The sequence below is a fragment of the Lithobates pipiens genome, unplaced genomic scaffold (genome assembly GCF_037356315.1).
Source record: "Lithobates pipiens isolate NorthernLeopardFrog02 unplaced genomic scaffold, aLitPip1_a1.2 Scaffold_18, whole genome shotgun sequence".
NCBI lineage: Eukaryota > Metazoa > Chordata > Amphibia > Anura > Ranidae > Lithobates > Lithobates pipiens.
Genome location: NW_027507758.1, coordinates 613153369 through 613166667, shown reverse-complemented (window position 1 = coordinate 613166667; position 13299 = coordinate 613153369). Strand labels below are relative to the sequence as shown.

Below are 13299 nucleotides of genomic sequence, written 5' to 3'. Positions count from 1 at the left end.
CACCTGTACACTGAGAACCGAGCCATCAAACATCACCGGTGGCTCGGTTCCCACAGCTCCCTGAGCAGAGAACTTCTGACTGTAAATCAGCAGCCCTGGAGTGCTAAGCTGTGGAGTGGCCGTCTCAGGCTCTCAGTGGCTCGCTGAGAGGCTGAGATGGGTGTCAGTCCAGGCACCTGGCAGATCCAGACTTTATTTTTGCAATGACACGGTGCCTGGACTGATATCCCTGATGTTAGCAGAAAGCGGACTTCAGTCCGCTCGCTGCTGAAAACAGGTCACAGGACTGCAAAACTAATTGCACTCCTGGCTGGACTTCTCCTTTAATGCATTAATGTATAGAATGCATTAAGGTAAAAAACCTTGAGGCCTTACAACCACTTTAATTTGACTTGCTATCAGCACCTTTCAATCCCTGTATAGCAGAGCTGTAGACTGAGCAAGGAAGAAGCAGCACAACTGATTGTGCTGCAATGCTCATGTTCTAACAAGGGATGTGCTGATAGGAGGAGAGAGCAGAATGACAGACGGATGAGCTCACTAGTCTTCTGGCTTTCCCTGTCACAGGCTGGGGAAGAGCAAGACCTTAACTTTAACCTTAACCTTAACCTTAACCTGGGTCTCTGCCTAGCCTGATAGGGCTGTTTAGCACAGCATAAATCTGTAAATCTGAGCATTAGATGGACAGAATTATAAATCTTTTGGCAGGTAAAAGAGCTTCCTTACATGCCTGCTCCTTGACCAATGTATCCGGGATATCACCCACTCTATGTACACCCCTTTTACCCCTTAACCTACCTTTACCTATTCCCTCTCCCCTTTTAACCTTTAACCTTTCCCTCTTAACCCCCCAATAAATAGACCACACCGGAGTTTGGAGTGTAAATGGCCATAGCAGCCTTTATTAACAAATCTTCAAACCAAAACTTAAGTAACTTTATTACTATATATAAAACACTATTTTACAACGGCAATTTTAAACTCCCAGTCAGTTGGTCTTTGACGGTACCTCGGTTTCACCTTTTAACTTGACACTTTCCACCAGTATACTGCGGGACCAAATTTTACCATACTAGGCCTCTGCCCGTTTATCAGCCCGGAGACAACTCCCTTTCCCGCAGTGCCACCAATCCCGTATTCCAGCCTACTCTTCCGCTGGGATACACCAAAAGGGGGCACATACCACCTATGAGCCCCCCACACTTCCATCCGGCTGGCTTTCACACTGGAGTGGTGAGCTAGCAGTATGATGAAAAAAGTCTTGCTAGCCGCATCTTCGGAGCGGTGAAGGAGCGGTGTATTCACCACTCCTAAACCGATCCTACCCATTGAAATCAATGGGGCAGCGCGGCTATACCGCCGGCAAAGTTTGTGGGCAGTTTTAACCCTTTTTCGGGCGCTAGTAGGGGTTAAAACCACCCCGCTAGCAGCTGCATACTGCCGCTAAAACGTTGGTAAAGGGCCGCTAAATATAGCGTCGCTTTACCACCGATGCCGCCCCAGTGTGAAAGGGGCCTAATTCTGTAGAAAACTGGAAAGCTAGTTTTCTCCACTCAGAACAAACATCTCGGAGCCCCTCAACTAGCATGGGTGGGAACCCTGGTTATCACGAGACATTGCAACAAGGCATAGCTCTGTCACGCTCTTTATAACTAATATAAAATAGAATATACTTACTCACCCAGGAAATGCCTTTTAAGTTATCCAACAAACTGACCTCTTCTAGCTTCCTGTCGTGGAAGAAATTCCACACGCTGATCTTCCCATTCATATGCACATTCTCTCCTACGCTGAACCCACTATTCTGAGATGAATTATGCCATGTACACACAATCGGAAATTCCGCCAGCAAAAGACCGATGTAAGCTTTTGGTCGGAAAATGCAACCGTGTGTAGGCTCCATCGGACTTTTGCTGGTGGAATTTCCGATCGTCTGTGGCAATTCCAAAGCGCAAAATTCAGACGCATGCTCGGAAACAATTCGACGCACGCTCAGATTCATTGAACTTCATTTTTGCGGCTCATTGTAGTGTTGTACGCCACCGTGTTCTTGATGGTCGGAATTTGGTGTGACTGTGTGTAGTCAACACAAGCTTGATCAGATTTCCCTTCGGAAAAACCATCCAAGGCTTTTCCGACGAGAATTCCAATCGTGTGTACGCGGCATAAGCCTCCTCTAGAGCAGCTATGGATCCTTCCGAGGTTGCTGGGGGTTCCTTGAGCTGTGACCAATTCCTGCCTCTCAGATAAGTTTCCACTTGGCACCATTGATCCTTTTAGCTAGCTGTAAGGGAATGAGATTCTTCCCAATGGCCATAAATGTAAGGAGCATTCTTCCCACTAACCATCACAGCTGTACATATAGTAGTTATTAGTAGGGGTTCCTTGAGACTGGAAAAGGTATTTTGAGGGTTCCTCTATGCTAAAAAGGTAGAGAAAAGTTGCTCTAGAGCAGGGGTGTCTCAATTTCATTATCATTCATCAGCAGTATGGTTTCCCTCAAAGGGCCAGTTGTAGCTGTAAGATCATGTATCTACTGTTATTAGGGGTGTGCTACATGCAAAATGCAGAGCTCAGGAGTGCGTTACATACAGAGTGCATAGATCAGGAGTGCACTGTGTAGAGTTCAGGAGTGTGGTTTGTACAGTGTGCAGAGTTCAGTGGTGTACTGTGTACAAAATGCAGGGTTTAGGGGTGCACTATGCATAGTGTACAACAACAACCCAAAGCTTTGTTGCATGTCTAGTCACTCCTATCTCTACCTATGTAGATGACTCTAGTACCACTCAGTGTAGTCAGCTCTCTCTACTCCCTGTGTATGTGTCTCACTGTGAAGGATCTGTTATATCCAGAAGCTGCTGAAAACAAAGCTCTTTCTTTACAAGTGACAGCAAGGAGGGGAGAGTGAGAGCTGGAGGTGGTAGAATAGAGTTCCACCATAATCTGGCTGAAAAACTGGGAGAGTTCCACATGACAAGGACTGGCTGGCTATATTCAGGCTGCAGGCCTTGTTTTTGTCATACTGTATGCTCTAGAAGATCTACAAATCTTTGCAACTGACCACCTTTCTTAAAGACTGAATAAATCTTTCTTTAGTTGATTCAGGGACACATTTCCCTACACAAAGGGACAGGAATATAATGGAAAAACTCTAATACAGTGATTCGCAACCAGGGTTCCGTGAAACCCTAGGGTTCCTCCAGAGGTTGCTAGGGGTTCCTTCAGCATTGGGCAATTTCTTCCTCTCAGATAAGTTCCCAATGACGCCATTGCTTATTTTAGCTATCTGTAAGGAAGTAATTCTTCCCAATGACCACAAGTGTAAGGACCATTCTTCCCACTGACCATCACACGAATGTATCATGAATTGTAGAGTTCTAATTTTTAGCAGGGGTTCCTCAAGACCGGAGAACTATTTCAAGGGTTCCTCTGTGTTGAAAAAGTTGAGAAAGGCTGCTCTAATACAATAGAAATGTATAATTGTATTTATAGAGTCATCTCTATACAGGATTTTAATTATCAAAGTGTTCTCTTCTTTCTATTGCCTGATAAGAAATCTCGATTGTTCCTCTCTGGTCTCAGCAAGATAATATAACATTTCGGTAGGAATATACAGCTTAGTAGTCCAGCACTGGAGGCCAAGATAGCAAATATTTGAACAGCCACTGTGTATTTGCCACTGGTGCTCAGATAGGCTGGAATGAAGGAAATCCAGACACAGCAGAAGACCAGCATGCTGAAGGTGATTAGTTTGGCCTCATTGAAGCTTCCTGGGAGGTTCCTTGCTAGGAAGGCCACTAGAAAACTTACCATGGCCAGAAATCCCATGAACCCCAGAGTCATGTAGAAAAATTCTTTCTGTCCTTCATTGCATTCAAATGTTATCTTATAATTCTGATTATTCAATGTTGGAAAGGGAGGCGACCTGTGAAGCCATAAGGAACAAATGCTTGTCTGAAAAACTATGCAAAGTCCTACAACATTACGAGGAATGGTTGGACCCAACCATTTTCTCAAGGAACTGTTCATTCCAGTGGCTTTAAAGGCAATGATCACCATTATTGTCTTGGCCAAGACCGAGGAGATGCTGATGGAGAAGGCCACACTAAAGAAGGTTTGTCTCAGGAGACAACTGAATTTGGATGGTTGACCAATAAACACCAGGCAACAGAGAAAGCAGAGAATAAGAGACACCAGCAGGATGTAGCTTAGCTCCCTATTGGTGGCTTTGATGATGGGTGTGTCCTGATTTTTCATGAAAATGATTAAGATGCAGAGTGTGAGGATAGACAACATGGCAACTGCTATCACTAGCACAATTCCCAATGGTTCATTGTATGAGAGGAACTCTATCACCTTCGGGATACATCTGTTTCTTTCCTCATTGGACCACTGATCAGAGGGACATCTGGTGCATTCATCGGCATCTAAACAAGAATGTGTGAATTATTTAATAATGCATGTAAACAGATGTTGTCTTTAGTCACTGGACCTAAAAAGAATCTATGGTCAGCTTTTTGTAATTGATAATATTTCTTTAGCGTTTGGCATTATTAGGACATCTATATTTACTAGATACCCATCTCTGCTGTGCCCTCTGCACAAGGCAATGTCAGGTGACAATCTCCTGATTCAGCTATGACAATCTAATGTCTATGTTGCTGCAGACACCCGACTGGTCTACAAGTGTCCCCTCCTCCATTATCATTTGATCCCAGGTAAAGCCCTGAAGTCTAGTCTTCTTCTTAACATAAGGCTTGGAGACAGCTGCAGCCTGTGAGCTGATTGACAGCAAAATGTGGACCAAGGGTTGGAGGTTTCATCCCACCCAATACTCTGCAAAAAGCCTCCAGGCTCCAGAACCCAATTAAAGGCTTACTAATTCTGGACAAAACTGCAAAGCCAGGTTCTTTCACTCAGAACAGACATCAAGTAGCCCCTCAAGCTGCATGGGTGAGAACCCTTGTTGCCAGCAGACACCACATCAGTTCTTGATTGGGGGAATACAGAGAGAACCTATCCCTACACCCTGTTTTCTCTGTTCACCAACCCCCTCACCCCTGATCGCTTGTATTCTCACAAAAAAACTCATCCAGCACAAACCTTACTTTTAATGGCCATATAGGCGCCTTTATTAACAAAATTAGGTTCTAATAACTGAAAGTGCACAATCAACAAACATAACTCCAAAATAAAGGTGTGAGTTGAGGGTGCAATAGGTAAACAACAATCATGCCTCCGATAGCATTGCATCGGCAGCTCCACTTTGTTACCTGCTATGCCCCCAGCCCCACCACACCACCTCAAAGATTATAACAGTACCTTTCATAGAATCTTATCTTTACCCTGGTCCCCTACCACCAAAAAATGGGACCAGATGACACAATCAGTCGTCTTACCTTAGATGGGTCCTACACCCACTTTACACATTTAAACACTTTCAAAGCCCCTCAACAACAGCCCCATAATCAGATACTCTCCCATCTTCTCCCATTATCCCAACTACAGGCTGGCAGGAAGTTCTTGGTATATTGGTCAGGCTTAAAAGGACCCCGGTTTTTAACGTGAACTGTTAGACAGGTTAATTTGGTTTGTTGCAGGCTGGCTGGTAAGGGAGCTGGGAATTTTCTTTGTTTTTGTTTGAAATGCGTTGCCCCTCCATGTGATCCTTGCTGTTAAGGCCAGTTATAGGTTGGGGCAGTTTGCGTTTGTTTGTACCTTTGGTTATTTGGAGAGGGGGTGCACTGGACACTTTCACTTCCTGGATGTCCAGTGTGCCCCTGTGCATTTAAGGAGGAGTGGGCTCCCTCCAGGCATACCTGCCCTCAAACTATCCACTATCCATTATTATTTATGTGCTCCTACTATGAAGGCTCTCAAAATTGATAGCTTTAGGACTGCAGATAATACTTCAGTGCCTTTGAAACGTATGCATTTATTTGCAAATGTGTGCAAACTAAACCGGTTTTTATCATGAACTGTTAGGTAGGACAATTCAGGTTTTTGAAGGCTGTCTGGTAAACTGAGCTAGGATTTTTTCTTTGTTTTTGTTTGGCATGTATTGCCCTTCCATGTGCTCTTTGCTGTTAAGGCCAGTTATAGGTTGGGGCAGTTGCAGTTTGTTTGTACCATTGAAAATGACCCTCTCCTGCCCCCACCTGAGGCTAAGGCAGCCCATACATGTGTAGCACCCACCTGGTCCCCTGCAACCACGAGTTGTGGACAGTAAAGAAAAATGGCCACCAGTCACTTTTATGCTGAACAAAGATGAGTTTATTGCTCACACAACATAAATTCAGGGAGAGAGGGGTATGGCACAGGACACCCCAGAACACATAGGCAAGCAGACTACTCAAACAAAAATAGTAAGGCAGGCAGAGGTAGAGGAAAAGCGTCTTTAAGCTCTACCCAGTGTTCTGTATCTTAGTTGCAATAGCTGTTGCCTGTAGCAGCAAAAACTCACAATAAGGTGCAGGATTTGCTTGAATGAGCCTGTCTTTGATGCTATCCCAGTCTCTTCTACAGTTTCCTGCCTGTGTCAGAGAGGCTTCTGGTATTTTTATTTTTAGGTTTCCATCCCTTCCTTCATTCACGCAGACACGCCCTCAATTGCAGAGCCTAGAGCACATGGCTAGGCCTTAGATTTCAGGCCTACCTTGCACAGGTGTTCCTCACACACCCACACCAGACCAAGGTCTCGGTAAGAAGACCCTGATCACTTGACCTCCCCAAATATTTATACTCTCTCCCAACATGTACCAGTGGCCAGAAAACTCCTACTGATTGGCCATTGTTAGAAAAGTTTTAAAATGTTTATTATGTGACTATTAGAAAAACAATAACCCTGAGACTGATTTTTAAAATGACTTCTGAGCACGTTGTTGTATTAACTTGCTATATCGTTTTATTTTAACTAACTCCATAGTAAGTTGTAGGATGATTAACTATATATGGTAGCATGAGATTGTACAGGAAACCCTGATTAGCCAAAATAAAGTACCATTGTGTACCAGGCACGCTATCTATGTTTCCTCAGCCAATAGAAGTGTAGAGGCTGTATTATTGTAGGTATTAGAAGGGGGAATATACATTCCTTTGTGTGAGTCTTACTGGATCTTTTGCCCTCTAAGCTTCTCCCTTTTGTGTGACACATCAGAAATAAATTGTCTGCTTTTCAATACACCTGGAGTTTGACTGATCACAAGAGAAGAATATTCCTAACAGTCATACCTCCCATCATTTTTAGATGGGAATGAAGGACACCTATTAGCAAAAGTATGTAGGCATAGGACACTCACCCTGCCACGCCCCCTTAAAGGAGAATTATACAAAAAAATAAATGATCAGATAAGCCAACAATTCTTTTTTTTTATCACTACTATTCTTTATACTGGCTTTTCACATTTTCAATTGTAGCAATTTAGAAATTGGATGAAAGGTTTAGCACTGGGAAACCCTTTTTTGAAAGATAAATACTGCATTTTAAATACAACTATATAGATCAGAACAAATGAGGGACAAATGAGGAGAAAAGAGGGACAGAGGGACTTTGTTCCAAATCAGGGACAGTCCCTCAAAATCAGGGACAGTTGGGAGCTATGCTGATTGGCTGAGAGAAATATGCATATTCATAACTCAATTGTGCAACTGCTTATCATACTAATGTCAAAGGCACAAGTGACACCTACTGACAAAAAGGAGGAACTACAGCTACACTGAGCTTAGGAGATACCCAAATTGTTGGACCTGTGTAAGACTATAGAGGAGGGTGCAGTGGTCAACTTTGGTGCATGAAGGAATATTCAATACCTCTCTAGTAGAAGCAAACTACGAGGTGCAATCCAGATGGTATCATGTACCGGCAAGGCCGGCAAAACTCTATCCAGGGAGGCCCGGAGTGGATGGACAGAAGGGGAAGTAAGGAAGGGCCGGGCATGACAGGGATGGATAAGGTCTAAAGGGGTTAAGATGAGAAAGAGATGTTCTAGAGGGAGGAGCAAAGAGGAATTGGAGCTGAGGGGGAGGAGCAGTATAAAAGGAGGAGGGTGCGGAGCTACGGGCAGTGCGGAAGGAAGGAACAGAGAGAGGAGGCAGTTTTCCCACCCTCCCTCCCTATTGTTGGGGTGATGGGGTATGTTGTTTGTTGTTTCTGTTCTTCTTTTTGTCATGACAGCGATATGGACGGAAGTGGACGTTGGCAGTGTTTGTCTGGTGGTCTTTGACGGGTGGCGGTAAATCAGAGGTCATCTGAAAGGGGTGGGGGGCCCGTTGGATGGAATACCATTATGGTTATCACTGTCGGAAGTTGTCTCCGAGCGGTCACAGCTGGAGGCCTGATTAAGTGGAATTGGGTACCACAGTGAGTTTGTGTTTTGGTAAAGTTTTGGGTCACCGTCAGAGATCACCAGACGGGGCATGTTATTTATATGCTATTTGTTATACATGATGTTTGTTACGGTTATATATATATATATATATATATATATATATATATATATATATATATATATATTTATGGTTATTTATATATAGATATATATATATTTTGATTGGAGTGTTTTGAGTAATGTTTAATAAAGGCTGTTATGGCCATTTTACTCCAAAGCAAGGTGTGGTCTTATCTTTCTGGGTTTATGTGGTAAAAGGGGTGGGGTTGGAGTAGAATAAGTAACAGGGTAAGTAAGAGGGAGCTTTATACTACACTGGTCGTGGTGCCCCACCCCTCTAGTCGTCCTGTCCGAAGGTCCAGTGATTCTGGATTAGAATATTCAGTCTTGTCTACTCGGTGACGGGACAGAATATACCTAAAAATGCTAAAACAGCATTGTTTGCTGATCTATTGGATGAGATCCCCAGACACCTCTGAACCCTCAACTTCCTTACATTTTCAGCAGCTGAAATTACTATAGCGCAAGCAAGGAAATCACCCTTGGTTAATGTCACACTGGTTGACAAAATATCCTGGATTATGATTAATGAAAAATTGACAAGGATTTTTTGAGATGAACAAACCAGGTTTGAAAAAAAGTGTGGAGCCTCTGGATTAAATACCTTCGGACTCCCTAGGTGCTGGAATCCCATTATTGCATGTAACATATATGTAGCACCCTCCTAGAATAGGTTGCTAGAGAGGTTCAGGTAAATTTAGTTAGTTTGTCTCCTCTGTAAGCAGTGGAGATGTGTGTGTGTGTGGGTCTCACTGGCTGCAGGCTCAGCTACTTCTCCCTGCCTTCTAGCAGGTTCTAGAATGTAGTGGGCTGGAAGAGGCAGACCCTGGCCCTAAAACGTATGCCGTTTCAGCCAATCCCTGGAGGGGAGTGCCCAGTAGGTGTCTGAGAAGTAGATAAATAGCCAGAGGCCTGGAACAGCAATGTTCTTGTCTTGGAGGAGGAGATCCCAGCCCAAAGGGCTGCTGCCCTTATGGGCAGCTTAACTGAAGCCTGCAGAGAGCTCATCAAGGTCCCAGCTCAGTGGGAGCTGGGGGACAAATTTTTCCTAGAAGCAGTTTTGAGCCAAATCAAGAGGGTGCACTGAGAATCTGGCCCGGACAGTCATGGTACAGCGTCTAGCCAATATTGGACAGGAGGAATCCAAGTATCTGGAGACACAGTGCATAGAGGCCTGGAAGTAGGATTCTAGTGACTGTCTGCTGTTTAACCTCTTGTGTGCTAAAGTGGAATTTGTCCTGTTGGGGGTCCCAGAAATGCTTGTGTCTCTCATATCTGTCAAGAGGGGGATGCCCATGAAGAGAGTAGACAGAATAGAGAGTGTCCTCCAAATACTTTTTGTACTGAATTTTGGAGTATCTCAAAGCTTCCCTGCCCCCCATCCAAGTTTAAACAGCAATAAAGCCTAAAAAGACATCCGTTGTGTGGTTATTGTGTGAGAAACAGTACAAGTGTTGTGTGCCTGGCTGCCTGGGGACTCAGACGGGAAGAGAGCCTGGAACAAATCAACAGGACCTGTCAGGGGTCTGAGCTACATATCCATGAAGGCTTTCATCTATCCAAGTCATGGTTTAGCTTGTAACGGTTATTAACCTTCACCTGGACTTGTTTTGTATTGTTGAGTATATTTCACCACTTGTCCAACCATTGCTACTCGGGTGAGTGGTAACCTTTCCTCAATACAAGTCCAGTTGAAAAACTACTGCTATCTTTGTGTCAAACATACCTTGATTAGTTGCAGGAAAGGCCCCCAGGGGTCTTTAAGATATTCAAAGCACCCACCTAAATTAAAAGAAACAGCAGCTCCACCATACGATACCTGTGTAATTAGTAATCTCTCCCTCAGAGCAGGGGATGCAGTCATAGCAGCAGATAGGTTTTCCTTCAAGAGGGGCTTTCCGGTACCCTGGCCGACAGCTATTGCTGCAGACGGAGATTGGCACCTGCCGAGGAGACAATATCATCAGCAATTACATCGACCCTACTTTGGTTTCTGGTTTGTGTGTAGGCAGGTGCAGTCTACTTTCTCCACTGTAGGTCGCACTATCTGAAGCAACACTGTATTTGGAGAGGAAGTCAAGAGGAACATGGTTCCTCTATGGTTTCCTGAGCCACTGGGGAAGTGATCTGACTGGATGCTGCTGCCCCATGTGACCCTGGCAACCATCTTGGGTCAGGCTGAGCCTATTTAAGGCCCTGGCTCCAAGGTTTGGTGTTCTTTTGGTGAGTTGGTAGAGTAGGGACAGGTATCCTGCCTGTGAAGGGCAGTACTAGCGCTAGGAAAAAGTTCCGGATGAGGAGCGAAAGTGTAGGTTCACATCTCTTCTGGACACCTCCTCCATTGGGCGCAAGATTGCCAGGCCGCATTTTGCTCCCTCTCTGCAGATGCTGTCAGTCCGGCTGGAATCTGCATCTTCATGTTGTTGGAAACTGTAAGTGCACCCGACTGGGTAGCCTGTCCACTGGGTTTGTTGGGAACTGTTGCCGCATTACTTTGATACAAGTTTGACATTGCACCCGACTGTGTGAATTATTGCCGCCGCACACACTACACCCCACCTACATGTGTGTGGACAGGCCCAGTTGATTGGTATCCAAGATGGAGTAAAGGTAAGACCAAGGAAAGTGGCACTGTTATTATTTGGTAATTAGAGGTAACATATAACATGTGGAAGACAGCGACAAGATGCTTATTCAAACAATATAACATCAGAGTCTTGATAACAGAAGCTGGAGGACGCAAGATCTCAGATATCTATATACTATCCAGATGTGTATACGAGACTGGAATGAAGGAGATGAGACGCCGCTCACCAACCCAGTGGTGTGATAATGTGTTTCACCCCACCCACCAGGGCTTGGTCACAGAGGTCAGTGATCGGCGTCTCATCTCCTTCATCCTGGTCACAGGGGACTCGGGTACAACATTTCTCAGCAATGAAGGCAGTACTTTAACACAGTCCCAGAACTTGAGATGACGCTTTAATAAGGATTAATGTCACCAGAACAGCTTCTGAGTGAAGGGGATGACAGAGCAGCAGTACAGGCACACTTAGTAGACGGATTGAAAGAGCCTTGTCCCAACTCCCTAGAGTCCAAAGATAGTGGAGCCAGAAGATGTATATCTGCTTTTTCACTCCTCCGCAGGAAACTCTCCTTAGCTGTAAATACACTGTCCCCCGTCAACTGCTGTGGGACCACGTCAACTGCTGTGGGACCACGTCAACTGCCGCAGGTTATTTATTAGCATTGCCCTCGCTAAAGATGCCTGTGGAAGTCAACGAGTGCTGCAGCGTCCAATCGGACAGCTGCTCCCCTTCTGACACAACTATGGAGGCTTCAGAGGAACAAAATTCCCCTTGACCTCCATTCCTTCTGTGCAGTGGCCAAACAAACAGTGCCACCTACAGAGGGGGAGGATAAACTGCACCTACCTACATGTGTTTTTAACAAACATTTTTCTTCATATATCAATTTTTGGACCTAAAGTTGGACTACAGGAAGATATAAATAGACATCAATTGATATGGTTCTGTATTAATTAAAAAAACAATTCAATATATTTTAATAGCAACTAATGTAAATACAGAAATGGTCAGACAGAGAGGGAGGGGAATCACTAGACACCAATCAGATGTGTTGCATGCACATGTGCAGATAAAAACATTCTGACAGGAGGGGGGACCACAGTGATGAGAGAGGGGAGTTTATCAGTCTGCTGTTTCTACTTTATTGTCCAATCACAGACTTGGGGCAAGAAGGTAACTATGTAAGGTGTAACAAAAAAAGAAAAAAACAGGACATTTTGTATACGTGGGACTCCATATGGAGTTGTGAGCCAAGAGCCTACTGTATACTGTCTACAGCCTTGCCATTATCTCTTTTCTTGAAGCATTGGCTATTCCATAGTGAGGCTCCTTTTTAGCTGCACTGACCCTGAGGTGTTATCTTCTCCCACTTATTTGGATGTGTGTTGCTCCCGCTCTCTCCCCTGCCGTTGTGGACTATATGCTGAACGGCTCTCACTTTGGTGGCTTTACATATCTAATACCATTAGGATCCCTGAGGAAGCCCTTGGCAAAACGCGTAGAGATTCCTACTGGTGATGGTATATTGAATCTGGGTTTGTCCTGTTATAGGGAAGAAGTCCTTCATCTGACTCTATTAATAGATACTTTTGACGTGAACCAACCTAACAGGTCTTTTTGTATATATGCACACACCATACTAGCCATCCAGCCTATGGTTGAATGTTACACATTATAGATTGCACATACTTTTTGATATTTTTCCTATGTGATTATAATCATGTTGTCAAATAAACTTTGTATACGTTTATACATTTGGGTACTCATTTGGGATTATAGTTGGCAGCTGTTGAAGTCCAGTATTTCAGTTCTTTGCTTTTTTGTATTCTATGGATGTGATCCACAAGCATCACGTTACGTCTCTCGATTTTGGGCTGTATAAGAAGTAATTCATAACTGCAGCAGAAATAAGTCTGTTCCATGGTTACTGCCGGGCAGGGCTCTTGGGTGGGCATAGACCAGGGTTTCTCAACCAGGGTTCCATGGAACCCTGGGGTTCCTCCAGAGGTGTTAGGGGTTTCTTGAGCAATGAGCAATTTCTGCCTCTCAGATAAGTTTCCACTGACACCATTGATCTTTTAAGCTATCTGTAAGGGGTAATTGTTCCCAATGACCACAAGCGTAAGGAGCATTCTTCCCAATGACCATCGCACCAATGTATCAGGAGTTGTAGATATACAGTGGAACCTCGGATTATGAACACAATCCGTTCCAGGACTCGCATATCAAAGCGAATTTCCCCATTGAAGTCAATGGAAACAGAA

The 13299-nt window shown here is 44.3% G+C and overlaps 1 protein-coding gene across 1 annotated transcript in view; it reads right to left on the bottom strand.

The window, feature by feature from the left end:
• Positions 1–927: 927 nt before the first annotated feature.
• LOC143989256 (extracellular calcium-sensing receptor-like) overlaps positions 928–13299 on the bottom strand; it is a 38660-nt gene continuing 26288 nt past the window's right edge. Inside the window, exons 5-6 of the mRNA XM_077489326.1 lie at positions 10267–10390; positions 928–4427 (exon numbers count right to left, since the gene is read on the bottom strand). Of these exons, the coding sequence (XP_077345452.1) occupies positions 3520–4427; positions 10267–10390 (1032 nt within the window). The 3' untranslated portion in view covers positions 928–3519. The remainder of the gene's footprint in view (positions 4428–10266; positions 10391–13299) is intronic.